The sequence below is a fragment of the Arthroderma uncinatum genome, assembly GCF_011692745.1.
Source record: "Arthroderma uncinatum strain CBS 119779 chromosome Unknown scaffold1, whole genome shotgun sequence".
NCBI lineage: Eukaryota > Fungi > Ascomycota > Eurotiomycetes > Onygenales > Arthrodermataceae > Arthroderma > Arthroderma uncinatum.
The window spans coordinates 784,742-812,739 of record NW_022983863.1 but is presented as its reverse complement, the minus strand read 5'-3'; the positions used below and the strand labels follow the sequence as shown (position 1 = coordinate 812,739).

Genomic DNA, 27,998 nt, shown 5'->3' with positions numbered 1-27,998 from the left:
AACTCGTTAAAGCATGACAGCGGAGAGTCCGGCGCTTCACGTAAACATGAAGCTCAGCAAACTGTTGTCTGTTGTGAAGTCAAAGTCATGAAACCTATGCGCCACCACGCTTTTCCGAGTTAGGAAATTGCTGAGTAATTAGGTACGGCAACCTTCTTGTAAGTCACGTGTCATTTCTTATCATCACATGACCGCGTTTGTTGATGGTCGCTTATCAGGCGCGTCTAGCGCGTCTAGACAAAAGACGAGGCGACAAGCCGCCAACATCACGTCCAAAAACCTCAGACAAAGACATCAGCATAGAACACGGTCTAAACTGGAGATATACACTGGGCTGTGTGAGGTTCGTGGTTGCGTCCGCAGCCTGTCGGCAGCCCTGGACCCTGGGGGCGGTTAGAAGTTGGAGAGAGAACGCGCCATTCGAGACAGGCCAAGAGCCAGCCATGCCCAGTTGCCTTTAGCTGGCGATAAGCGGACACAGAAGACGGATTATCCTAGCGGAAAGGCTTATCGGCGCCAACACTAAGATCTCGTTCAAGGCTTGTCCCGTCTGGTGTTTTCCGCGTGTATATCGCGCGACACGAGAAAAGCAAGGGAGAACCACGTCTATTACTAGTGGCCTCTCGCCTTCGACAACACCTCTCCCTCGCTCCGTCTCCAGCACTCACTCTCTCGTCCTTCTCGACATTGACATCCTTCGTGTACGGAGTACTCGGTTTATCTATATATTCGACGCCATGAGTGACTCGCGTCAGACGGCCAATGAAGGCGATATACCCGCTTCGACCAGCGCGACGGAGGCGGATGCTGGCAGCAGTTACTCTTTTCTTATCCATTCCAACAAGACATTAACGCAGGATCTTCCACCCAAGGTCGACAGCAAAGTATACATCCGTCAGCGCCGTCGACGGACAAGGTACGTGTTCTAGATCTAGTAACGGCCTAACCGTGGGTATTGCAGGACTAATCGTATATATACAGTCCCGAGGACCACGCCATCCTTGAGGCAGAATACCAACTGAATCCGAAGCCTGATAAGGCCACCAGAGCCAGCATCGTTAGTAGAGTCTCGTTGGGAGATAAAGAAGTTCAGGTAGGGTCCCGGATATCGACTTCATTCGGTCTTAAAAGATGCTAACGGTACTCTTTACGTACCACAGATATGGTTCCAGAATCGAAGGCAGAACGACAGGCGGAAATCTAAACCGATACATCCTAATGAGCTCTCCCCAAATACGCGAGAACATGAAAGTTCACAGCAAACTGTTGATACCAGTCCCTCGAACACGCAAAATGAATATTCGAGTTCCAGCGGTTCCCCTCATGATCCCTACGATAACTCTCTGGGCGCACCTTCCCAAGCCCTTCCTAGCAGCCGGTGCGACCACACAGTCATCTCTTCCCAGATTGGGAGCTCACAAACTTCTACTTCTTCTACCAAATCACAAACAGACAAGTGTAGCTTTTGCTCTCCTGTCAGCGAACCAAGGGTACGCGGTCAGCTTTCCTCCGGCAAGAGAAAGCGTGCAGATTCCGGCGTGAGCGGGCTTGGAATAAGTGGAACTGAGCATGGGAGAAAGGCATTTGAATCTGCGCACTCTCCATCTCTCCGGATTTCCTTTTCTTTCGATGGCGAAGCGATTGTTCGGGGGGAAGATGAGAGAACTCCGTCTCCCCCTAAAGTTCGTGATTCCCTGAGGATTGCGTTTTCTGCAGATGGTGAAGCAGTCGTCCGAACAGCAGGAGAACCGTCTCCCTCTCCTCCACGAAACCGTACATCAACCACCATTTCTCTTCAGTCACGACTTAGGAGCCTTCGACGCACAAGCAGCGCTGTCTCTCTTGGTACGCCTGGTTCTAAGTCACCAGATGCTACTAATATATTCGGTCGGTCGCGAGATTCGCGTAGATGGGAATTATACTGTGACACAGACGCGCGTAGCGCTCTATCGTCACCCCATATTAGCACCGGGCCTACACCTGACCGAACCGGAAGCGCGAAGTCCTCCAGCAAGAAGTCGTTGGACGCGAACGCGCGCATCTTGTCACCGTGCGCCAACCTCCCGAACACACTGCTACCTAATGGCCCGCCACCTCAAAAGCGGAAAAAGCTATCACGCGCCGTTTCCTCTTTTGGACGATTGGAGACTGATTCATCCGATACAACTACTAATGTAATGAAGCCGAGTAGCTCTCAGGGGAACGGAGGTCATAGATCAAAATCCAAGACGGACGTCCACAATGGTGACTCTGATAAGGAAAATTGGCTCCCGGGTACACAGACGACAGGTACCCGCCGACGCCGACCACAGCCTACCACTCAGCCTCAACACCGTGTCCTTCAAACATCTGGGGATGCTCGACGCGAAGGAAACCGAATTATCGGACGAGGTCCCACGACTCCCCGAAAAGGCCAAGGCAGACACAGGAATGATGAGAATAAAGGGAAACCGTCCGCCTCGGGTTCCGGTTCGAACCAGGTGGAGGACTTGGACTGTATCCAAGGATTACTCTCCTTGAGCCAGGGTGCCTGGAAATGAAGTTATATAGAGCCACTTACGACCGTGTGTATGTCTGAGTAATAATGGTTTTTGGAGGATATTTGTTATAGTTACGTTATACCTTTTTTTGGAGGATTATCAACAGGATACTCTATTTTTCCGCTTTTCGTTTCCTGTGGTTGCTTTGCCCTTGAGTAGAGTGAGCGAGCCCGTGGCCATCCGAATATTGCAGGGTGTACCTCTCTACCCCTACAGTGTATCATTGCAGCTCAAATTGATCCTTTGGTGCCTCGGGGACTTCTCTTGGAAACGTAGAATTGGGAACATTGCATAATATTGGCCGACGTGGACGTATCGGCCAAATTCTCGTCCCTCTCCCGCCCGAGAGCCCACCCTCCCCCGGCAATTCGTTGCTTGGGTTCCAGGGGATATTGTATGAAGACGTTGAGCTTGATGGTCGGACTTTGAGCTGAGTTGCCTGGGATTTGGAAGCATCACAATCGGCCAAGTTCTACAGTCGTTGGTGGAAATGAAGCTTATTCCGTTGATGGCTGAGTTTGGTGCAAGCCCATCGAGAAAACCGCCTATCAGCGACCTGCGAGTCCGAACTTCGATGCATGAATTGACTCCATGGCCACCCTGTCCATGTAGTACATCATCGTCCAGGCATATTGACTAAACTAGTCTCTAGACTCAGGCAGTCACTCGCTTGGGTAGCGGATGTTGAGAACAATATTGCGCATTCGGCGGCTCGGGAGCCCCGTTTGATCGAGATTGATTCACCCACAATGTATGGGGTAACTGGAGCTGTGATTGGCGATTGATGCCGTTTGTCACAGCAAAAAGGCGACGGGTGCTGCATGAGGTATATAGCTTCTAGCAACTACCGGAGGCTAGTTACGGGTGGCTTCTACGTTTAGAAGGTCCCACATCGCTTCATTCGACCTCGTCTCCTTTTTTTTCCAGCGATCGGTTTATGGATAATACATAACCTTGGAATCACGACAATGACATTAGCATCCCCTTATCGAATCGGCGTTGATGTTGGCGGTACCAACACCGACTCCGTTATACTGGATGTTCGAGCTACAAACGAGCTAAACCGCGGGGTGATTGCTCTGCATAAAACTCCAACTACAAGTCCAAATGTTACTGATGGAATTGAAACTGCCGTCCTCAGTGTTCTCGAGCAGTCAAAAGTTCCCAGGGATCAGATTGCGTGCCTAATTATCGGGACTACACATTTTATCAACGCCATAGTAGAACATGATGCTCGGCGCCTATCGAAAGTGGCCATCCTTCGTCTTTCCAAGAGCTTCACGAGAGAGGTCCCTCCGTTCTCTGATTTTCCGCCGGCACTAACGTCGATTATGAATGGACATTATGCGTATGTTGATGGTGGCCTTAGTATCGACGGATCGCCAGAAGCAGCTATCAATGAAGCCCAAGTGGTGAAAGAATGTGAAACAGTCAGAGAGAAAGGGCTAGATGCAGTGGTAATATCGGGCGTTTTCTCACCAATCGACAATCATTTCCATCAAGAAGATGAAGTTCGAAAGATCGTTCGACGGGAGCTGCCTGACGTGGATATCGTCTGCTCCTCAGAGGTATCCCAAATTGGATTTCTGGAACGCGAGAATGCTTCTATTTTGAATGCTTCTATCCTCAAATTCGCACGACGCACCATCCGAGGCTTTAAATCAGCAATGAAACGCTTGAAGTTGAGCTGTGATCTATACTTAACTCAGAATGATGGAACTTTGATTGATGCTCCCTCTGCCGCAAGGCTCCCCATTCGCACATTTTCCTCTGGACCAACAAACTCCATGCGAGGAGCTGCGTACCTAGGACTTCATGGGTCCGACAAAGCTGAAAGCGAGCGTACTGCGACTATTGTGGTTGATATTGGAGGTACAAGCTCAGACATTGGAGTTTTACTCCCATCTGGGTTTCCACGTCAGGCTTCTGCCTACGTCGAAGTAGCGGGAGTGAAAATCAATTTCAGCATGCCGCACGTCGAGTCCATTGGACTTGGAGGCGGCTCTATTGTTCGTGGTGAGGGTGCTAAAACCACCATCGGCCCAGACTCAGTTGGCCATTACCTCAGCACCAAGGGCACTGTGTTTGGAGGAGATACCCTCACTGCAACAGATATAGCAGTAGCCGCTGGAGCAGAAATCGGAAACCCAGAGTTGGTGAAAGACCTGGACAAAGGCCGGGTATCTGCCGCACAAGCGAAGATAAAATCCCTATTGGAAGGTGTGATTGATCAGATGAAAACCTCGCCTGCTCCATTACCGGTTTTACTAGTTGGAGGTGGCTCAATATTAGCCTCAACCGAATTAGAGGGCGTGTCGAAGGTGATTTTCCCTCCGTTCCACTCCGTTGCAAACGCTGTTGGTGCTGCGATGTCAAAGGTTGGAGGCACGGTCGACTCAATTCAAAGTACCGCTGAAAAGGCGGTCTCACAAGTAATTGAAGAAGCCAAAGCCACTGCCATAGAGAAAGCGGTAGCTTCCGGCGCAATTCGGGAAACAGTGTTTCTAGCAGAAGTAGACGCGATTCCTCTGCAGTATGTGGCAAACCAAGTGCGCGTGATTGTGAGAGCTGTGGGTGAACTATCCCCTGGAGGAGTCCCCACGGTAAATGGCATGCAAGCAGGTGAGGATGATGAAGAGGGCGATGATGAAATTTATAACGAGGCTCCGAAACAAGATATCCAAACTAATGGGCTTCGCACTGATAAAATTGACGTCGCTACCTACCGGCCGAAGGTTGTGAAAAACCCTGACACCGGAATCCAGGAATGGATTGTGTCTGAAACAGACCTCGTCTGGCTTGCTGATGGGTGCTATGTTCTGGGATGCGCTGGTGGTGGCTCGCCATTTAGTGAATATATCCGAATCCGCGATCAGCTTCGGCAAGGACACATAATCCGCATCATAGATCCGTATTCCGTGAAGAAAGATGCTGTATTATATTGTAAGCCGATTCAAACTCCAGTTATAGTTACTTGCTCTTCATTATCCCAAGTTAGTTTTCATGCTAACAGCAATAAAAAGGGGGTGGTCGTATGGGCTCTCCAGCAGTGGCTGTAGAACGGCTCGCAAACAACGAGACAGAACAGGCTGTCCGTGATCTCATGGAGTATCTTCACCATGACTCCTTTGACGCCATAATGGGAGTGGAAATCGGTGGCAGCAACGGCCTTCAGCCACTTGCTCTTGGCTCATCAAAAAACAATGACCGCCCTGTTGTCGATGCTGATTGGATGGGTACGTATTTCACACTTGGAGGGGAGGTTTTCCGGTATCTCCTTTCTGATAGCTAGTCATATTAACCAATTTCCTGCCGTGTAGGTCGTGCCTATCCAACGTATTGGCAAACCACCATCTGTGTCTACCAGCCTGGACAGTTGGCGCCGTGCTCTATTGTTTCGGGTGATGGGAATACGATTATTATGACAAAATCTGCTACTGATGAGATTGTTGATCGATCGCTGCGTGCATCATGCATAGAAATGGGCTCCAGTGTAGGTATGGCGGCTTGTCCCACCACTGGCGACAAAATGTTAAACTACAGCGTGCTCAACACTCTATCCCTCGCCTGGCGTATCGGACGATGCATCGCTCGCGCGGATGCTGATAACACTCTCAGTACTGTAGCCGAACAAATGGTTGACGAAGTTGGCGGCCCCGAGTCTGGGAAAATCCTATTCCGTGGGAAAATCGTTGCCGTTGAAAGACGACTATACAAAGGCCATTCTTACGGAGAAATCACGATTCAGCAAATCCAGAAAAGTGAGCTGGAGTCCGATGGAGCAAATCGGTGCTCGGAGGGCGCCTCTCGATCGTCAATACCAGTTGCCACAGGCGGAGTATTGAAGATTCCATTCAAGAATGAGAATATTTACGCCAAACATATTTCTGAACAGGGCGAGGAGAAGTATGTTGCCATGGTGCCTGATCTGATCTGTGTTTTGGATACTCAGTCTGGGAAAGCACTGGGGGTACCCGAATTTAGGTACGGGGTTATGGTAACCGTCCTGGGAATTGCATGTTCACCACGATGGACGGATACAGAGAGAGGACTGGAAATTGGTGGTCCAGGTGCGTTCGGATATCACGATCTCGAGTATGTGCCCCTTGGGAAGTACGTGCAGCCTAAGAGCGTGGTGAAGGAATACGCTGAAGAGTAAAAGGGAGCATGTATATTATGAGGAATATGTAATCCGGTAATCTATAGAATAGTTAATTGGACCTTTCTATTTCAAGGATTTTGCGTTGGCTTTGTCGTATGTTTATGTCGCACCATATCTCAAACATGACGTAGTTGTTCAAAGTCTAGACTTTATGACTTCATTCCGGCAAAACAAGGATATGCAAAAGAGTAAACTCATAAATAGCTGGGGGATATAATGTTTCTAAAATCAAGAGAATTGACAAATTTATTTTCGTTCTTGTAAGCAGATTTAGTTGAGTACTCGGGAACAAGCCCGCGTAGACAGATTGAAGATGTCGCTCTCATCGCATGTAAGTTGCACCCGATCTAGAAATATAACCCGGCCGCATGAAGCCAATTACACCACATCTATACAATTTATTACACTAGATGAAGTTAAGCTTGCTGATGACTATCCTAGGTTGATCCTGATGCGATCATCAAACAATTCCGTGAAGATTTCGATAAAGAACAGGAACAGGAACAGAAACAAGATTCTATCTTCACTTCAAATGCAGTTACATCAGTAACTCCATATTCCACAAGATACTCCAGCAGGGAAGAAATACCCAAATTCCGGATCCCGAAGGTTGGAGCTCGTGCCGATGCAGTGCACCATATGTTGAGCAATGAGCTCGACTTGGACGGTATTCCGAATTTGAATATGGCAAGGTAAAATAGTATCACCATTCATTGCAAAAGGATAATAACTGCTAACAGGTGACTGACATGTAGTTTCGTTGGTACTTATATGGACCGAGAAGCGAATAAACTTGTGGTAGAAAATATCAGCAAGAATCTTGCCGATGCAGATGAGTATCCTGCACTAATGGCTATTCATTCAAGGTGTATCTCCATTATATCCAATCTTTGGAACCCGCAGCCAGGAGAACAAGCTACCGGGTCCGCAACAACTGGATCTTCGGAGGCCATATTATTGGGAGGATTAGCGATGAAAAAGAGATGGCAGCAAAGGCGCAAGGATGCCGGGAAGGATGCTTCCAATCCCAACATTATCATGGGCTCAAATGCACAGGTTGCACTGCTCAAATTCGCCAGGTACTTCGACGTTGAAGCTCGGGTGTTAGACGTCTCGGAGAAGAGTCAATTTCGCCTGGATCCAGAACTAGTGAAGAAAAATGTGGACGAGAATACCATTGGGATATTTATCATTCTGGGGAGCACTTACACGGGCCACTATGAACCGGTTGAGGAGATCTCGAATATCCTAGATGACATACAATCTGACACTGGAATTGATGTTCCAATCCATGTTGATGCAGCCAGCGGTGGATTTATCGCTCCATTTACCTATGCAGGCGCCGGAGGGCCAAAATGGTGTGTATTGCCCTGTAACTCTCGGCTACGGATACTGGCATAACCGGACTAACAGTGGTATCAAGGAACTTTGAACTGCCTCGAGTAAAGTCAATCAACGCGTCTGGACATAAATATGGCCTCGTGTATGCAGGGTTGGGATGGATTATCTGGCGAGATCGGTCCTATCTGCCGCAAGAACTGATCTTTGAGCTCGACTATCTTGGAAGCAGAGAAGAGTCTTACACATTGAACTTCTCTAGGCCAGGGGCGCAGGTGATTGGCCAGTACTATAACCTCATTCGCCTTGGGTTCAACGGATACCGAGAGATCATGGAAAACTGTCTAGCAAATGCTAGATTGCTGAGCAAGACCTTGGAACGAACAGGCTGGTTTGTCTGCTTGAGCGATATCCATCGCAAAAAGGGCGAATTATACTTTCATAAACTGGACAAGATCACTCCTTACAAAGAGGGCGAAACATCCGCGGATTATAACCCAGGCTTGCCAGTGGTAGCATTCCGATTCTCTGACACGTTCAAGAAGAACTATTCACACGTGAAGCAAGAAAGCGTCAGCCTCTTGTTGAGAGCAAAGCAATATATCATCCCCAGTAAGTGAGCCTGTAATTTTATCCAGATTTAGCCGGGTGATCCGCACCTTTGGGCTCGACGCGCGCAGAGGTACTGAGTACTAATCTGTTGGAATTCATAGACTATCCTCTCCCTCCCAAAGAGCAAGAGACAGAAATCATGAGGGTAGTTGTCCGCGAAAGCATGGCTGCAGACCTCATCGACAAGCTTATAGCAGATATTGTTGCAGTGACTGAGAAACTCATGAAGTCCGACGCAGTAGATTTATCTGCACTTCAGACAGGCCCGACCAGCATCGAACGCCGTGGAGCAAAGCACAAAGGCCATCCTCATAAGGTTGTAAAGGGATCAAATGGAGGCAAATCGCAATCCACCAGCCACCCGATGAAAAATGGAATCCATCGCTCTGTTTGCTAGCGAGGTAACTATCTCATGTGCCAGTCTAATATTTTCGTCATAAGTTTGGGTATATCAAGCTGGCGTGGATATGATTCCCCTTGTCTCGAAAGAGGATATTAGGATCTCCTACCGAGGCAGTAAAGGTAGGATCTCAAGAGCAGATTTAATAGTACTAACGCTGGAAATGGTTGTCTTCATTCAACAAGGACAATCAAGTCAACTGGTAATTCGGGCTCATTTAATGAATAATTGTTTGATGTGGAATGTAGCTTTAACTGTCAAAAATTGATATCTTTTCAAGGCTGTTGCTGTCGCTTTCCGCTTTCGGACCGAGATACCACGTGACATGCCATATTGCTTAATAAGCCGAGGCTATAGAAAAAGGTTCGTCCTTTTGTTGCGCGTTTCCTTTAACTATAACGGGCTCTAGAGACAGAAATATGATATATGAGGAGCTCTGCCGGTCCAAGCGAATACGGGCCGCATTACCAATTCACTAAAGGAGAAACCTGGCTTTTTATTACACCTAGCTATACGGAGTATGGCTGTAAGCTGGAAAGGAGAGGAACTGGGCTCGCCGTTGTTATACGGTCATGAATGAAGTCTATTATATTGTTGATATGATTTGACTGTTGCATCTTTCTTATAAGAACATGGGTATAATCCTAGTACTATAGACATATGAGGTTTAGCAGAGCCTCACATATAATCCATGTAGATAATAATATAGATGTGAAACATTCCTACATAGTTACGGCTCTCTCACCAGAATCCAGAATGCATCCAAGATAAAGCTATACCAAACAGACTATGGAGATCAAGACCAAGGAACAACTCTTGACATCGATACACGGCGTTCAAAGACAGAACAAAAGGATCGAGTTGAACCCCTGAAAAGTCGATGGCAAAAGGGCGAAAGTTGAGATGGCGGCGTATTTATCGTAATCAGCCTGTATTGTTACCAGCTCCGCACCAGCTTTTTGCTCCTCCCTCGCGCTATTTTCGCCCTGGCTGAAGCTGTAAGTTGGGCGTCACGTCATGTATTGCGGAGAATTATCGGCCTGTGGGGCAGCGTTACCACACTTTCTTGAGCCAACAGCCAAAAATGCTGCAACCAACAACTTCCTCGACGCCAACACGGACGCTCCCCTCGACATATATATCTGCTGGCTGGAAGGACCATATAGCTGCAGGCCAGTCGCTGTTTGTCTGATATCTCTCTGGTCGTCGAGTCAAGCTAAGCCTACCGTCAAGCAGAGAGAGAGAGAGACCATGTAGATTTCTCGCCAATGCCCTCCTCATCCCTGTGATTTGGCGTGGAAGCTGTCCTATGCTCCATGGACACATCGTCAGCTGAAGTTGCTTGCTCCCTCGACACAAAGGACGAGTCCGGACTCGCTTACATGTCGCCCAGCTTGACAGCTACATCTGAAGCTTCTCTTTGTGGTAAACCTGCTCCCAACGGCCGGGGACCGCAGAAACCGAAGCAGTCAAAGAGTCGTAACGGTGCGTTTTTGACTACGGGCTGAAATACTCGATGATATGATCGAGTTATATATCGACAGACATAACACCTCTCTTCTCTGGGATTCTCGTGCTGACTCTTCTTTCATAGGATGTGTGACATGCAAGTCAAAAAGGCTTAAATGCGACGAGACGAAACCTACTTGCCATCAGTGTCAAAAGCGGAACGTTGTCTGCGGGGGATATAAGAAAGATTTCAAATGGAGGTCCTTCGAAGAGTCGAGTTTCACTGGAAAACCGAAACCAAAAGTCAAGAAACATGACACCGGAGCACTGGGGGATCCGTGCAAACAACCGCCGGCCACCAAAAGCGCCAGTGGCCCGTTCATTAATGTCAATGCTCAAAATATTCCCCGGAAGTTATCTCGGTCGATGAATGGACCCTCGCCGGCCGGACGTAGCGATTCAAGCTTCGAGTTGCGGGTAGCGCCTTTGTTAGAGTCTTTGGATATTCGTGGAGATGACACCAAGCATAGCATTGCAACATGTGGCCCAAGCGATCCGTTTCTCAGCATAACATCCACCCTTACCAAAGGAGCCCTCCCTGACATCGGGGGGCCCTGTACTCTGGACCTTATATCGGAGACACAAGCAATCAAATCAAGATCTATTTCCCCACAGAGTAGCTCCGAAGGCAACGATATCGAAGAAATAATTAGGGAAGACGACTTCGGTGAGGCTACTGGCCTGAAGCGAAAACGTCAGAGTCCGTCAGTCTCGGACTCTCGGGAACCTGGAATATCCATTCCTGGACAAATCGATTTCCATGTCGACAGCGCCGAAATGCTTCTTACCAGGTTTGACCGACGCACCTGTGGCATACTGTCAGTTAAAGACGGCATGACTGAGAATCCATGGCGGACGGCGGTGGGCCCTCTAGTCCGGGAATCTCCTGCACTATTCCACGCTGTATGTGCCCTGGCAGCCTTTCACTCCACCAAGGAAAACCCCATCTATAAATACCTTGGTATGGACCACATGCGGCAGAGCATTCGGACACTGGCTGTCGACATAGAGAGTATGAGAACAGATGCGGCGCTGGCAACGACGCTGGCCCTTGCGTTTGCAGACACCTGGGATAGACATGTCTCGACTGGCGTACAACATCTTCGCGGAGCCAAAGTCTTATTCAATCGAGCTGTTGTTGAACAAAGACACAATCCGATATCGCAACGTGATCAATCCCGCCTAACGTTCTTGTACAATAGCTGGATGTACATTGCAGTCATCGCCCAGCTAACGTCTCCCGAGGACACTGGGTTTGACGAGATTCCATTTCCCCCTTCCTTCACACCGCGTGTCCATGACGTCGACCCCCTGATGGGTTGCGCGGCGACACTGTTTCCACTAATTGGTCGCGTTGCCGGGCTAGTCCAAAAAGTCCGCAAAACAACTACTAATTCATTTGCCATAATATCCCAAGCAATCGAGCTCAAAACGCTCGTTGAGCAGTGGACTCCTCCGAGGTATTTCAATCCCCCAGAGGACCCCACATCCGATGTCCAGCACAGTTTTCAAACTGCTCAGGCATATCGCTGGGCTACTTTGCTTCATTTGCATCAAGCAGTTCCCGAAATCCCATCGGAATCTGCAAGTGAGATAGCCAAGCGAGTTCTTGTCCTCCTCGCCACTGTCCCATTGGGCTCACGCACAATAGTGGTTCAGATATTCCCTCTTCTGGCGGCTAGCTGCGAAGTCGATAGTGAGGAAGATAGAAAATGGGTAAGGGAGCGTTGGGCAGCTATGCAGCAACGGCTGGCGATTGGCAACGTTGATCGATGTTTTGAAGTTGTTTATGAAGTTTGGAGACGCCGAGACGCCCATAGCGCAGGTATGCCGGATAATCAACTTGACCCATATATAGTCCCCTTTGATACGTCGGGAATGGGCAACTGTAGTCGACATGACAGTGTTATGGAGCCACTCATCTTCGGAGAAAATCCTGTTCACGGCGGGCAGGATTCTTATGATATCATCAATGGTGATGATACTCGCATACTCACAACCATGCCGCTTATCGAATCATTCCCGCCAATTTCTTCGCCAACTCCGACGATGCCATCGCACTTTCCCTCCCGAAATGGATCCGCAGACCTGGGTGTCAATGGAATCGAGTACTCAAAAACAGCTCGAGGGAAGTCGCACTGGCTGAGTGTGATGAATGACTGGCGTTGGGAAGGTATCTCAAACTCTATCTCCTATCTTCCGCCGAATTTGGCCCATTGGTGAATACACTTTTGAGATAAACCGGTGTTAACAGGTCATATCCATTTAGTACTTCTCGGCTAAGGCATTGAAATTAGAGACGAGTTCTCCTGACTTTTAAACAAAGTGGCACAATTAATCGTCGGAAAGTAGATTTTCTCTCTCGTTTGCGAGACATTAAAGCACTTCATTCTGCGATGAATACCTTCCCCCAAGTTCGACACCGCTTGGGATTCATTTTATCACGATTCAACGGCCAACTATCCAACACTGTATTGTATATTCCATTGGTTGCACATATCCAAATCTTTGTTCATTGTTTTATTTAAAAAGGGTATATATATGGGTATTCACCCATTTCCTGATGACGATTTTCTTTGGAATAAGACCTATAAGGAGGAAGTTTAGGGAGTACGGCTTCATTAACTTATCTGGGTGGCTACCTGTTATATTTATAAGAGGCACAGAAGAGCGATGGTCAGATATTATGTTTTAAGTCCAACCGCAATTGGAGCCAGTTATTTCAGTTAATTTGAAATTAAACCAGCTACCCTCCAATCACACAACAATAGATCTACTAGGTAGCCTATCATTAGGGTTCTAGAACTATATCCTCATCCCCTAAATGTATGAAGTGGTTTATTTAAATCCCTGTTATTACTAGGGGCATGGAGCTATTAACTAGATTCGGAACTTGCTTGCGGCCCGCGATTAATTCCCCAAGTTAGTAAAAGTACCCAGCTATCAACGATCTGTTCTCTCATATTTACCTACCCCGCTATCCAAGGGCTGCCATGACAATTACTGGTACACAAACTCAATAGGCAATAATAACTGATTTGCCAGGCGAAGCCACGCCACCATTTCGAGGATCACGTAGGTTGCTTGAGGGGAAACAAATCTGAAAGCATATAAACTGTGGGATAGTTCCCTTCAAGTTTATTTTTCTAATATTTCTCTACAGCCTCTCTAGCTAAGTGTATATTCAACTATTGAGTGGTATAAAGAGAATATCTTGCAATTCCAATGTCTTCTCCAATTCCTCTAAAGCACCACCCCAAAGCTCAATCTACTTTTAAACCCCCATTGATCGCCAGCAACAACGCATTCCTAGGAGACCTCTTCACTAGGTTAGTTGGTTTATCTTAGATATACCCCGCCATCCTTTCGCTAAGGCCCTCTTGTGGATAGTCAAAGCAGTAACCCTGAAAAGCCAATAACATGTGGCATCTATCGACTTGAAAAAGGTGATCTCTCGTCTATACATATACATACGACGAGATGAAGATTATCTTGGAAGGGGAGTTTCAGATATCTGATGAGGCCGGCCAAAGTGTCAAAGCCGCTCCAGGAGATGTTTTTTACTTCCCAAAGGGTGCCAAAATCACTTTCAGCACCACGTCGTATGGCTTAGCTTTTTATGTGAGTGATGTCTATATTTACGCCCCACTTCTTTTACTATTGTTAATGGGTACCAGACTGGACAGAGAGCTGAAGGCGAGGCGTAGCAATATATACATCACTCAGGATTAAACAAGCACTGGTTCTTTTAACGTGACTATTATTATTAAATAACCCACCCTTGATTTGGTGGTCCAGCAATCGAAATTGCAATTGTTACCAGTCCTAACTTTAAGTGATAGGTCTCAGTAATGAAAATATCAGTTTTCGGAAATGAGATAAAAGAAATTCATAAGTTCTCATGGTGGTAACCCCAGTAAACGTTAATATAGATAGCCAAGAGGTATGGACATGAGAACATAATAACAGAGGATATTGAAATCATGACGATTGGTATAAAAAAGGTACCCTCTCTTATAAAAAGGCACAGGAAGGGTAAATAACTACGTAAAAGCGGCCGGGGAAGATCCGAAGCCGGGGGACCCAGCAGCTAGCCCCTCCTTCCTAATACAGCTAGCAACCGTAACTTAAATCAAGCTTAAAAAAACGTCTTTGAAAACCCAGATCTGAGATACGTTTTATCGTCATCATAATAACCACGTTACGTACTTCCTGTACTTTAATGATCATTTCTTCTCCCTGAAGCAAATCGCTAGGATCGACGTGACGAAGCAAATGGCGCCTATGATAGTGAGCAATGATGACCAGGACCTGATTCGGGGGCTATACGGAGTGCACAAGGACAAACTTACACAGAGTTGAATTCATGCGGTCATATCCCAAGTTATCGGCCAAAACCCCAGACAAAAGTGGCCCAACGAGTTGTCCTACATTGAAGCTCCCGTTGGAAAGTGCATGGCCGCGCGAGTGGCCACCCCCAGACCCAAATATTCCTGGCAGCTGTGACTCAAGATTTTCGATTATCGCTGTTATCGTACCGTCATATTAGCATGCTATGCATTGCGTAAGACTGGAGGGGGAATTAGATAGGAGAATGCGCTGTTGCTTACACGTTATTTCCGTTGCACCAACACTAGCTGGGAGGGTCTGAACACATCCTATACAGATAATCACGACAACATATACAACCTTGGTCATATCTTCGGAACCAGACCATGGGAACCACTTTTGATCTACCTCCCCAAGAAGCCATAATAGCGGAGCCAGCAGAATAAAGCCTACTCCACTAAGTAGCTGGTTGCCTGTCCTATTTCGGATCCACCCGAAAAGAGGATTTAGGACGATGGCCGGCGCTTGAAGCCCGACAAACATCATACCGGCAGGGAAACTACCCCAGCCGAATGCATCCCGCACATGAGTTGGGAGAGTTGTGTTAAAACTGGCCATCAGAGAGGAACGTGTCATATAAGACACCAGTCCAATAATCACCATAGGCTGGGTGAGAATTATTCGGTAGAAGGAGAGCATAGACATGGCGCCTGTCTGGATGTCGCTAACTCCTTTTATGGAGGTGTACGATTTCGCGGGAGTACCGCCGAGTAGGGCGCTGTTTTCGTTTTCCCCTTCAGGCTGTGCGCTGGTGACCCTGCTCTCCTCATCGAAGACTCGGGCAGGTTCATTATTCTTCTTTGGCTTTTCAATCATCAAAATCTTCAACACAATATCTAGCACAAGCACGGCCAGTACCGTCGACCAGGTAGCCCAGTACCCAACGTATTCCAGCATGAAACCCGCGACTGCAGGGCCAGAAAACGCACCCACGCTGATAAAGGTGTTCACCAACCCCAATACCATACCCATATTCTTGGGCTCAATCATATCGTTTAGTGTTGCATGCCCGACAACCTGTGCCGTCGTGCTACCCACCGCTTGAAGGGTTCGACCTACAAAAACATCAATGACTAGCAGTTGCGACTGTTAGATTTATTTGAATTTCACACACTAGGGGCCTATTTTCTCATACCATTCGTGGAGGTGGCAAGAGTAGCTGTCCCAATGAGCGCGACTCCCAACCCGAGCACCAGAATGATTTTTCGGGACTTGATTCGATCGGTCAACTGTTCGATGACAGGTCCTGAGGCAACTGCAGCCGCACCATATGCGCTGAGAACTAAGTAAGTCAACTGTTGAGTATCCGCCGGGTCAACATTGTTACGTTTCTCGAGGATGTATGGAAGAATTGGAACGACAAAACCATGGACGAATGTTTCTAAAAATATCAAACATCATGAGCGGGCATTCGTATAGTTATATATGAAGCTGTGGTCATTTAAATGGTAATTTAGAGTGCTGTTCAAAACCTTACCCGCAAAAAGCGCTGTGATGATGCTCACAATATTGAAAATTGACGAAGAGCGCCAGCTATGGCCCCATGGCCTCTTGGGAGCTTTTATTTTGGTCATATTAGCTGTGAAAAGTGACGCGGAGACTTCAAAGGTCGAACATTGACAAGAGAATATCTAATCTCATGCAATGGACTAAACCGTTCTCCACCAAATCGTACGGAGTACTCTGTACACCTCTTGCATTCCCTGAAGGAAGAGAATAGCGATATATTCTCAAATGTGCGGACTAGTCTATTTCCCATAAATGGGTAATGGGATATAATTTCTTTTCCATTATAAACTCCCCTTGCATTCTAGCAATGCATTATGGTGGGTCCAAGCGCAACAATACCGGCTAAAGATCTATAGGATGCAGGTCTTTTGAATGTTTTTCTGGTAGGTTGTGTTACTTTTCACAGGGTACTCCGTATAGGAACTGATTTTACTCTCCCATGATATGGACCCTTCGGGTCATTTATGAACCTACTAACTATATCAAATTATGGCAGATATCTCATATTCCATAGAGCAGGTTCGTTTGATGCGAGTTGGGTGTGTATACGGAATTTAGTATGATCTGAAATATCAGTCGACTAATTCTGCAGCCAATCCACTAACGAAAGAAGAAGGGATCGCCATGACTCCTTAGTCCCGTACTCCGGCTCGCGCCGTTGGCTTTAAGATCTGCACCATTCGCTCGTCGAGGCCCAAAATGTCACCACAATAGTTCGCTCCAACAATCATCACGATGGCTGAACTTAGCCTAGCTGACCTATAGCAGGCCACAGACACGCTGTTCTCCCAACCTCTCTGAGACCGTGAACGGCTTCTACGATCACGTACCATTGAATACGGATATAGGCCTTAAAGGAGTAACAACATAACGATGTGGGCAAATCATCCAGGAAGAGACGTTCACCGCCCATGCGTTTATGCTCGAGGGGAGTACGGAGTACCACCCGCAGCCTCCTCGAATGGGCCTTTGGGATTTTGAGGGAAACAAGCCTGATATATTTGCTGATTCCTGCTTGGATAGTAGTGCCCAGAGCCTGTCGCCCTCCGAGGCAACTAAGCTATTGGTGGACATCTGGCATGCTTCTGCCAGTTTTGGGTGGTTTGCCCAGTCAGTGAAGCGGCGGACGCCAACCTATCCCCTCACCTGGCAGCTGATCGCACTCCTCACTAAGTATAGCGGTGACGCTTCTGTCGTCGAGGATTTCGTGGCGTGGTCGATCACCCAAGCAACTGGTACACCACACTGCTGATAATTAAGGCCGGCAAGTCGGTGCGTCCAATGCTATTTTTCGAAACTTTGCTCGATATCTCTGAGGCTAGGGATAATAAGTCAGCAAGGCGTCAAAGTAGATGGAAGAAGGCGGACACGCCGCCGGACGGCTCATATCAAGTTGCTATGTACAGAGCACATAGGAAAATTTTTCTGTCTATCTATCATGGTAATTGATTGATGTCCTTCTCGAATGGTGTCTGTAGCTCTCATCGTCCTTGAGTTATGTTTATACCAATAGATACTGGATGTATGTAGCAAATTGGTCAAGCGTCAGCCATGCTATCCAGTATGGGAAAATAATCATCACCGGGCGAGAATCATAGAATATGCCCAACGGAGCCATCAGCCCATGATCTCCATTTTTGACAAGGGGTGCTAAAGCCTTCGATAAGCAGTGTGCATTGCAAAATCCGCCTTATATCCAGCATCTCGCGATAATTGGACCAAGCCAAACATTCTGTGTGCTAGGAAGGGTTTCCCTCCGTGGCCAGGTAGACTCTCAACCTGAGACCTGAGCGCCTCCTAAGCGCCTCCTAAGCGCCAACTCTTCAACCCCTACCTCAAGCCCAACTATTAATCCTTCTGGTTCGTCCAATGCTAGGGCTCATCTGTATAAAGGCAGATGTATTATAATGTTTGGACAAAGGGTTGAGATCTACTCCGTACCAAGATTGAGATCATTGATACAAGCATAGAATTAGACTTATTTTGTTCCATAGATATGGCGAGTAAAAGATGAAGAAGATGGAATATCCCAGGCTATCCCTAGTATCCTAGCCTTTGTATAAATAACATAAGGAAGCCGACTGTCTATAAGAATGTCGAAGAGAACAGTCAGGGGCAATGACTAAGCAAGTTGCCCCGGCAACATCTCCAGCTTTTTGGACTGCGACCAAGCTGCGGGCTGGCGGCTTGCAGCATCGGATCTCAGTCCAGCTTAACTGACCCTAGCGAGATCGCTGTCGCTAATACAGCCTGCGATACTAGTTTGCCATTGAGCTTAGTGTCGTGCAACAACTGTCTGCCCGCCACAAAAACAAGCGCTCGCGGCTGGAGAGAACAGAAATCGAGCAACGCTGCGGGGCATTCGCGATAACAACAACAACGGCGCCAATTCACCTGCGATGGATACGAACATACCATCATATCCCCTGGGGAAACAGACTCCTCATCTCCCACCTATGCTCAATACCCGCTCTGGCAACGAGCCCTACGAACGCCCTCTGACCCCTCCGCAGCATGGCTTCACCAGTCCTGCCAACACCCCGCAAGGCAGCCCGAGCAAGAACAAAGTGCCGCCAGGCGCCACAGGCCTCGTCAATGTATTCGAAAATGCGATGAAGCTTACCCCATCGTCACCAACCAAGACAGGCTTCGGAAAACCAACATTGTCGCCCGGGAGGGGTCAAGTTGACGATTTGACCACATACAATGAGAGCGTCGCCCAGACGGAAGTTAACGCGAGGCCAGGAAGCCCTACTCGGCTGTCGAATAAGGAGAATACACCAGTCCCAGGATTGCGATCAGGGAAAGAACCGAGCAACCTGAGCCATGCTGCCGTATCGCGTAGGGAGCTGTATCAAACAGGTGATGGGACGGACGGCGGTGGGCGCAAACCGCAAGCTCAGCTGAGGGGCCTGACTGCAGAGGAGCTAGAAAAATTGCAGCAGCCGAAAGTCAAACGTCTTGCCAATGTTACGCAGCTTTGTCAGTTTTACCCCGTCCCTGATATCTGAGCATGTACTAACAGAGAGAGAAGATTTCCTTGACCACTATTTCAACCTTCTAAGCTACGTTCAAAACCGACAAATCCGAAGCGCCCAGTTTGCTGCGGCCTATCCGCCGCCCCCTGAAACCGATGAAGCAGAGTATGAAGTTGCGCGGCATAAATATATGGGCCGAGAACGCGCCAATCTTCGAAAGAGGAGGACCCGTCTACGACAGGGCGATTTTCAGATCCTTACACAGGTCGGCCAGGGCGGCTACGGACAGGTATATCTAGCTCAAAAGAAGGATACTCGAGAAGTGTGCGCTTTGAAAGTCATGAGCAAGAAACTTCTTTTTAAACTGGACGAGATTCGACATATTTTGACAGAGCGCGATATTTTAACGACTGCAAAGAGCGAATGGCTAGTGAAGCTACTTTATGCCTTCCAGGATGATACCCAGATATATCTTGCGATGGAATACGTGCCAGGCGGCGACTTCCGTACTTTACTTAACAACACTGGGGTTCTCCACAACCGGCACGCTCGATTTTATATCGCAGAGATGGTAGCCTGTGTCGATGCCCTGCATGTCCTCGGATACATCCATCGAGACCTGAAACCCGAGAACTTCCTCATCGACTCTACTGGACACGTAAAATTGACTGACTTTGGGTTAGCAGCCGGCATGCTTAACCCTACCAAGATTGAGTCTATGCGGTTGAAATTGGAGGAAGTGGGAAAGACTACTGTTCCTTTTGGCCGGCCAATGGACCAACGATCTGCCGCCGAGAGACGTGAAGGCTATAGATCCCTTCGAAAGCTCGATGTAAACTATGCAAAGTCGATTGTCGGGTCGCCTGATTATATGGCTCCGGAAGTGCTTAACGGCGAAGAGTACGATTTCACGGTCGACTACTGGAGTCTGGGATGTATGCTATTTGAGGCTCTAACTGGCTACCCACCATTTGCCGGATCGACCGTGGATGAGACATGGCAGAATCTCAAACACTGGAAGGATGTGTTACGCAAACCACAATACGAAGATCCGAATTACTTCCTGTCCAGACGCACTTGGGATCTTATCACCCGTCTCGTTGCCGCCAAGGAGAATCGGTTCAAGAACATTACCGAAATCCACACTCACGACTATTTCGCTGAGGTGAATTTCAACACGTTGAGGGAAGAGCAGAAGGCTCCATTTGTTCCTGACCTTGACTCTGAAACCGATGCCGGATACTTTGATGATTTTGGGAGCGAGGCTGATATGGCGAAATACAAGGAGGTGCACGATAAACAAAAGGCACTAGAAGATATGGCCGATCGCGAAGAGAAGATGAATAAAGGTGTATTTGTCGGGTTTACTTTCAGGTACGGGTCCTTACTCAGAAAACTTTGTGGAGTTACAAATACTAATAAGGTCGAATAGGCATCGAAAACCAGTCATTGACAATGATGGCCGCACTAGCCCTCGAAAGGGTATTCCAACTGACGGGTCTTTCGGGACAATGTTTTAGGGGCCTGTACTTGCTTACTTCAACTACCTGACTTCAACTGATTCTTCCATCTGCCGACTCTTCGCGGTCGCTTGTTGCCCATGTCTTTCTTCAATAACCCCCAGAGCTGGCTCCCTTAACCTTATCCATTCAACCTTCACTTCGAGTTTCTCTCCCATCCAATAGTTCGGCATAAGTTTATTATAATACCTGTAGCTGCTTCAAACGGCGCGCAAGCATCGCATTCCTGTCACTATCCCAGCCCCACGTTGTTTTTTTTATGTCAAATACCTCTTTTAACGAAATGCTATAAACCTCTCGTACACACGAATTTCTCGTTGCCATTCCTATGCAATTCATTTCTTGATGTGCACCTAGTTACCTCGCATAAACTGCTGTGATTTTTTCTGGTTCTTCGGGATGTCCCTTGTCGCAAGTCTCCTTTGCCTGATTATCATTATGCATACTAGCTTCAATGTATATCTGTATGCTCGAAAGTAGACTGCAGGATTGAAGATGCGAATATGTAAATGTAAGCATGGGGTGGGATTGGGCCCTGGGCGGGATGACGTAGGCGGTGCATAAACAGAACAGAGCTTCTTCCAACGTCCATCAAAACACATCCTTCATACATCCATATACAACACTACGAACAACCGCAACAACTCCAAAAGAATCTACAGTTTCACTTTCTCATCATGTTCCGCTTCGTAAGTCTTCTCGGTTCCAAACCCCAGCGCATGGGCAGAGCATTAATAGAAGTCTCACCAGCAGCATAAAACTCTCGACATAATCACCCTCTTCCACAAACCCACCCTTGCATCCTCAACCAAAGCCCTAAATGTCCTCCAACGAGCCTCTACAGCGATAAAAGAGGGGTCTGCCACTACCTCTTCAGGCTCGCCATTACGAACCTCCGAATTCGAGCTAAATGTCACCGAGGAACCGCCTACGCCGGACCAGCTGTCGTTGATTATGGACTACATGACTTCGTCGCCTCTTGCCAGTGGTGGTATCGGAGTAGGGAAGCCAGGTGATCTAGTATCAGGGGCTACCGATCGACCCGATGCGATGAAGAAGTTGAAGGAGAATGCGGATAGCTTTATAAGGCCTGTGGTGAGTATGGGTGCGTCACCGATGGTGGACATGGGTAGTTGGCTGACTGGCGATTGATGGTATAGGTTGTTGATTGGAATAACGGGAAAGCAGGTATGAATATATAACTAGAGCCCTTGGGTGTCTGTTGTGCCAGAAGGGAAGCTAACTGGTGGTGTTTGGAATAGTTCTGGGTACGAATGAGTCGGCAATACTGAAGCTGCTTTCAGACGAGACATCATAGAGAACGACTGCGATGGAGAATGAAGTCCAGCTTCGAACGCTGGTTGTGTGTACCTTCCCACTCCTATCATCTGTTTTACTCTACGAATATCCACTCGGTTAAACATGTATCACTACGCGCATCATTGGTGTATCAATCGGTATATCATTGTATATTAATTACTCACGCCCCAAAGACTATAAGTTGCGTTTCTCTACAAGAGTGGTTTATAGTATCAGCAAGAACGCCAGATGGAGACTTATCAGCGTGCCACAATCGATTAACGACCGCCCAAAAACTTCCTACCCACAGAGAAGAAAAGAATGAGCAGGAGAAGCCCAACAGCTGGCGTGAATAGCCATTGGTAACCAGGCCCAGGGATGCCAGCACCCAGTCACAGCTCAGAGGAGGCGGAAGCTGCGCCTTCAGCGGGGATAACACGGTCCAAGAACTTCTCGAGATCCTGGATCTCATCAGGGTCGCCGGAATGGCCGAGCCCACTGTTGATATGAGGATTAGCACGAACACATATTCATAAGATACCAAGATATAACGTACGGATATTTATGGAACTCCACTCCGACACCCATATCCTTCAAGATCTTTGCTGTCATATCTCCATACTCAAACTTGACTACCTGGTCGATATCTCCATGGCCAATGAAAACGGGTGTCTTCTGGTTCGGCCATCCTTTGGGGGTGTGTTTCTTAAGCTGCTCAGTCGACAGGGCCAGGTAGCACGACAGGCCGAATATACCGCCTAGTTTCTCGGGGCTAGCAAGACCAGTGACCAGCGCCATGGCTCCACCTTGGGAGAATCCACCGAATACGATGCGGGATGGCTTGATTCCCTTGTCGAGCTCGGCTTTGATGAGGGTGTTGAAGTATTCGCGGGACTTTAGGATGCCGGGTTCGTCGCGTTGTGCGAAGAATTCCTCCATTGTTAGCTAGAGGGTGGGTGTTAGTACCTGTTTATGGTGTAGGCGAGGGGGGGTATCTCATACGGAGGAAGCGAGGCTTTTGATGTCGTACCATCCGGGCATGGACATGCCGCCGTTCTATAGTAATCGGTCATTAGCACAACGCGTATGCATAGGTGAGGTATAAGTGGGAGACATACCACTGTGATGGGTATGGAGGGCGCATTGGGAAAGATGAAGGAGACTTCATCGTATAGGCCACGTCGTCGCCAGTTTTTGGCAATCATCATCCTTCGCCGGATGTCAATGTGTGTTCACGTAAGAGAGAATGCATCTACCATACCAGCCTTCTCCACTACTATATCGTTAGATGGTTCATCAGGCATATAATCGTTGCAGAGCACCTACGTATCCCCCAGTCCATGGGCCATGATGACGGTGGCCGTGTGCCTCTTAAGGGCGGGAACCACGAAGGGTGCTATAGAAGCCATGTCTGTGGTATGCTGCCCGGTTCAAGATGAAGCAACCTGGAGATATCTTCTTCGTCTTCCTCTTTTTCGTCTTCGTCTTCGTCTTCTTCTTCTTCTTCATCTTCATCTTGAACGCGATAAGTTCTTATCTATTACTAATATCTTACTAAGCTAGACTTCCATATCACGTGCGGACTGAGACGGGCGAAGGATGAAGGATGCGAGAAAGCAATCTGTATTCATATTTATATCACAACCAGTGCCTCGCCGTTATCAGTCTCATCTTCCTTCTGGGTATCTAAACTAGTTTACAAGAGCGCAACACCTCCGACGATGGCTGCACCCAGGACTCCCCAGGCCGCAGTCTGGATGGGCGCCATGTTGCCGGACGGGGTGGGAGTCTGAGTCGGCGAGCCACCAGCCCCAGAGCCGCCGCGTCCTGGCTGCTGCTGGCCGTTGGGCGTGGACTCGTTGGCGTTTCGACGAGCGGCGTCGCCCTGGAAGGGGAAGGCCTCGATACCGGTGCCATTCTTGCAGGAGTCTGGCTTGGAGTACTTTGCCGAGCTGCTGAATGTGATGTCGACGCACTTTATCCTGTCAGCATTTCTCATCTAAAGAAGAAGAAGAGAGACATACGTGGTAGAGTCCGCCGGTCGGGTCACCGTTGCTGAGCACCTGGAGCGTGGCGTCCATGCCCTCCTTTGGCTTGAAACCGAGCACCTCCTCGGTCAGCTTCACCTCTGGCAGACAAAAGGCGCCCAGTCCGATCTGCCTGAACGTCGGCAGGACGGTGATGTTGAAGTTGGAGCCCGGGTTGGATCCGACGCCGAGCAGCACCTGGACGGCGGCCTGGTCGTGGCCCATCTCCATGGCGATGGCGACCTTGGGGTCATCGAGAGATATCTTCGTCCGCGAGCTGGATGGCTGGGTTGGGCCGCCGCAGGGGAACGACGGCTGGGTGTCCTCGTTGCCGCCGCGGGTTGGAGGCGCCTCGACGTTGAAGTGCGCAGACGCGAGCGGGAGCAGCAGCGGGAGTATCGTGAGCAGCTTCATCGTTACAATTAACTTCAACAGATCACAGTTGATATCACCATGTCACGGAGAATGAAGCAGGGGAGCTCTCCCTATATACCACAAACCTCTTTGTCCCGCGGTTCCGGCTACACCATCACAGTGACAGCTCCGTGCATGGCATGGCATGGCGAGGTACATGGCCGCCCACCTGTTTTTACATGGTCTACGAGGTACCTCTCCATCGGCACTTTAAAGGGAACTGGAACTGCTGATTGGTTAGGTAATCTGCTCAATCCTGCGCAGTCACGTGAGAATAAGCAAGCAGTAAGTCACGTGGATGTCGTATTCGCTATTTACAGTTACGAGGATATCAAGATAACAAGAGAGATGAAGAGAAGAAGAGAGAACATGGAGAGAAGAAGAGAAGAAGGGAACATGAGAAGAACATAAAGAGAGAGAGAAGAGAAGAGAAATCAGTGCTCGTCAAAGGTGTGGGCGTATCTACCTACGCCGAGGTCGCCCACGAAGATGCCCACGAGGACACAGAGAAAGTAGCCGACATTCATGGTCATCACCGCCAGCATCCTGCTGCCATTAGCATATATACCAGGTAAGAGAGGTAAAGGGGATCTCACAGGAGGTAGCCCACGCCGGCATTGAGCGTCAACATGGCGGCCCTGGGCAAGTCGACGCTGAACCTCCACGGCATCACCGGCGGCCCTCCGGCAGCGTTGACCACCCGGACGTTCTCCTCGACTCCTTTGGCGCTTATCAGCTTGCCCGTCGTCTGCTCGCTTGAATCGTCACTGGTCGGTTGTAACTCCAATTCTGAGCCTTTATTTGTGTCTGATGTCTTCCCTGCCACGACGACGTATCGGCGGGCTTTGGCGGCGGCGAGGAAGCGCCGGTCCATGATCGACTTGGCCGCGGCGAGTATTCTGGCGATGGCTCCGAGGACGATGAGGAAGATGCAGGTTCCGGCGTAGGCGCCGCTGCTTCGGGGCGTCCAGTTGAGTGTGAACAGCGGTGTTGCGGGGATGTTCTGGAAGACCATGGCCACCGCCATGTTGGGGTCTGTCGAGCCATGCGAGTGTGCCATCTCTCTTTTTTTTGATCTCTATCCTCTTCTCTTTCTCGGTGTTGTTAGAGAAGAGGATGCGATGTTGATGCTTTTGCGGAAAAGAAGGAAGTTGATATCGAGATGAGCAGATTATTATGCATGATAACCTTATCTATCTTTAGCCTTCTGGCCATGTGGAGAAGGACCACTCTTGATTTCTTAAGTAATCTGCTCATCTCCTCTCTCTATTTCTACTTCTACTCTCTACTCTCTACTCTCTATTCTCTACTCTCTATTCTCTATTCTCTATCCTCTCTACTATATCATGATTGCAAAGTGATATAGATAGAGATGTCGCACAATCATGGTGGTGCGGCGCCGACAGGGGACGGGGTGCCGTCCTACTTCGAGATGCAGCGCATGTACTGGGCGGTCGTCGGGACCGCAGTGGGCATAGCGACCGCCTGCAACATCGCCAACAAGATAGTCGCCGTGCAGAGGTAAGTCTACCACCGTTGTACATACAGACGATACTGACCGAGAGTAGACTCGCCGACACGACGAGAACGCCGGCCAAGCCAAAGTCGCTCGTCTTCAACATCTATGCCACAATGACAGCGGTGACGAGAGAATACTCGTCCGCAAGCACCGGGCCGCTGAAGATGGGACGGTGGGAGTTTGAGCCTACGCCCTTCGGCAGACTCAGTCTGGCCCTCGCCAACTTCATCGCCGTCATGGTCTTCTGCTTCTACAAGCTCAACACCATGGACCAGTGGCAGTGGGAGACCGTCGGGTACCGGACGGGTTTCATGACCGTCGCCCAGCTACCACTTATCCTGCTGCTGGCCGGCAAGAGGAACATCATCGGGTTTCTCACGGGCTCCAGCTACGAACGGCTCAACTGGCTGCATCGATGGACGGCCAGGACGCTCTGGCTGACGGCCACGGTGCATATGGGCTTCTGGTTCCGCAGCTGGGGGCGCTTCAACTACATCGCTACAAAAGTCAGGACGGACCCCCTGACACAGAGAGGCATCGCCGCCTGGTCCATACTCACCTTCATCCTCTTTGCCTCCATGGCGCCTGTTAGACGGTGGAGTTACGAACTTTTCTTCCTCTCCCATGTCCTCACTTTCTCGGGTTTCATTGCCGCCGCCTGGTTGCATGCTGCCAATGAGGTCAAGATGTGGGTGTGGGTGTCGATCGCCCTCGTCGTGTTTGACCGTGTTGCCAGGTGGGCGGTCATGATATGGACAAACCTCGCCATCTTCCGTCGGTCCTCTACTACTACTTCTTCCTCCTCGCTGTGGGCAAACTATGCAACATTCACTCCCTTGGCCGGAGACGTGACCAAGGTCACCATCCGCAACCCAGTCGCCTCCTGGCGGCCAGGTCAACATGTCTTCCTATCAGTTCCGACCCTACTCCCGTTCCAAAGCCATCCATTCACCATCGCCTCTCTCCCGTCAGACAACAAGATGGAATTCCTCATCCGTGCCGAAGGGGGCGCCACCCGGACCATCCACAACCACGCAGCAAAGTTTACTGGTATTGCCAACGTCAACTCCGAGAATGCCGACTCGACTCGTCTGGTTACTTTGGACGGACCATACGGCGCTATCCGGCCCCTCCGCCAGTTCGACAGCGTGGTCTTCTTCGCCGGCAGCATGGGTGCAACTTTCACCGTCCCTCTGCTCCGCGACATCGTCGAAGGGTGGAAGGCAGAACATCTCTCCAGCGTTGCACCCGTTACCAAACGTGTCCGCTTCATCTGGGCCATCCGTTCCCGCTCCCATCTCTCCTGGTTCCAGAATGAGTTGGAATCCCTCATGCAGGACCTAGAAGACTGTCGAGCAGCAAATGGGAAATTCGTCGCTACTCTCGATGTAAATATCTATCTCACTTCGGATCCTCATCTGTCTTCTTCCAGTCCGTCGTCTCATGCTGCCGGCCTTCACCTGCAGCGTACTCCGTCGACGGATTCGGATCTGCCCAGTCCAGCTTCACATTATGCGTCTGAGAAACGGATATCTGTTGACTCGCCAGCTTGCATCACCTCGGGTAGACCGGATATCAACAAAATCATTTTGTCGATGTTGGAGGTAGCCGAGGGGGAGAGCGGTGTTGTCGTTTGTGGACCCCATGGGCTAAGTGCAGATGTAAGGCGCAACGTTGTCTCCTTGTCCGATGAGAGAGCTGTACACAAGGGCACAGGTGCTCAGGGTATATATCTGCATGTCGAGGAGTTTGGGTTCTAACTTCTTTTTCCCATTTTCTTTT

General features: G+C 49.0%; 9 protein-coding genes across 9 annotated transcripts; 7 read left to right on the top strand and 2 right to left on the bottom strand.

The window, feature by feature from the left end:
- Positions 1-737: 737 nt before the first annotated feature.
- GIQ15_00258 (uncharacterized protein) lies at positions 738-2,540 on the top strand (the record flags this gene model as incomplete). Its single annotated transcript, XM_033547675.1, has 3 exons — positions 738-916; positions 982-1,093; positions 1,161-2,540. 3 exons carry the CDS (start codon positions 738-740, stop codon positions 2,538-2,540), a joined length of 1,671 nt encoding a protein of 556 aa, XP_033408626.1.
- A 968-nt stretch (positions 2,541-3,508) lies between these two features.
- On the top strand, positions 3,509-6,699 carry GIQ15_00257 (hydantoinase; the record flags this gene model as incomplete). The annotated part of the gene is made up of 3 exons (XM_033547674.1): positions 3,509-5,483; positions 5,564-5,776; positions 5,861-6,699. The coding sequence occupies 3 exons, from the start codon at positions 3,509-3,511 to the stop codon at positions 6,697-6,699; spliced, it is 3,027 nt and encodes a 1,008-aa protein (XP_033408625.1).
- Positions 6,700-7,015: 316 nt separating this feature from the next.
- On the top strand, positions 7,016-9,049 carry GIQ15_00256 (glutamate decarboxylase; the record flags this gene model as incomplete). The annotated part of the gene is made up of 5 exons (XM_033547673.1): positions 7,016-7,033; positions 7,144-7,394; positions 7,458-8,060; positions 8,126-8,652; positions 8,754-9,049. The coding sequence occupies 5 exons, from the start codon at positions 7,016-7,018 to the stop codon at positions 9,047-9,049; spliced, it is 1,695 nt and encodes a 564-aa protein (XP_033408624.1).
- Positions 9,050-10,368: 1,319 nt separating this feature from the next.
- GIQ15_00255 (uncharacterized protein) lies at positions 10,369-12,784 on the top strand (the record flags this gene model as incomplete). Its single annotated transcript, XM_033547672.1, has 2 exons — positions 10,369-10,537; positions 10,647-12,784. 2 exons carry the CDS (start codon positions 10,369-10,371, stop codon positions 12,782-12,784), a joined length of 2,307 nt encoding a protein of 768 aa, XP_033408623.1.
- Positions 12,785-14,787: 2,003 nt separating this feature from the next.
- GIQ15_00254 (uncharacterized protein) lies at positions 14,788-16,524 on the bottom strand (the record flags this gene model as incomplete). Its single annotated transcript, XM_033547671.1, has 5 exons — positions 14,788-14,843; positions 14,914-15,087; positions 15,172-16,005; positions 16,086-16,331; positions 16,428-16,524. 5 exons carry the CDS (start codon positions 16,522-16,524, stop codon positions 14,788-14,790), a joined length of 1,407 nt encoding a protein of 468 aa, XP_033408622.1.
- Positions 16,525-18,915: 2,391 nt separating this feature from the next.
- GIQ15_00253 (serine/threonine-protein kinase DBF20) lies at positions 18,916-20,957 on the top strand (the record flags this gene model as incomplete). Its single annotated transcript, XM_033547670.1, has 3 exons — positions 18,916-19,441; positions 19,494-20,811; positions 20,870-20,957. 3 exons carry the CDS (start codon positions 18,916-18,918, stop codon positions 20,955-20,957), a joined length of 1,932 nt encoding a protein of 643 aa, XP_033408621.1.
- Positions 20,958-21,634: 677 nt separating this feature from the next.
- Positions 21,635-22,275, top strand: GIQ15_00252 (uncharacterized protein; the record flags this gene model as incomplete). The annotated part of the gene is made up of 4 exons (XM_033547669.1): positions 21,635-21,646; positions 21,696-22,052; positions 22,118-22,145; positions 22,220-22,275. 4 exons carry the CDS (start codon positions 21,635-21,637, stop codon positions 22,273-22,275), a joined length of 453 nt encoding a protein of 150 aa, XP_033408620.1.
- Positions 22,276-23,952: 1,677 nt separating this feature from the next.
- Positions 23,953-25,724, bottom strand: GIQ15_00251 (expression library immunization antigen 1; the record flags this gene model as incomplete). Its single annotated transcript, XM_033547668.1, has 5 exons — positions 23,953-24,231; positions 24,281-24,691; positions 24,784-24,804; positions 25,168-25,243; positions 25,294-25,724. 5 exons carry the CDS (start codon positions 25,722-25,724, stop codon positions 23,953-23,955), a joined length of 1,218 nt encoding a protein of 405 aa, XP_033408619.1.
- Positions 25,725-26,069: 345 nt separating this feature from the next.
- Positions 26,070-27,976, top strand: GIQ15_00250 (uncharacterized protein; the record flags this gene model as incomplete). The annotated part of the gene is made up of 2 exons (XM_033547667.1): positions 26,070-26,218; positions 26,266-27,976. 2 exons carry the CDS (start codon positions 26,070-26,072, stop codon positions 27,974-27,976), a joined length of 1,860 nt encoding a protein of 619 aa, XP_033408618.1.
- Positions 27,977-27,998: the final 22 nt, after the last annotated feature.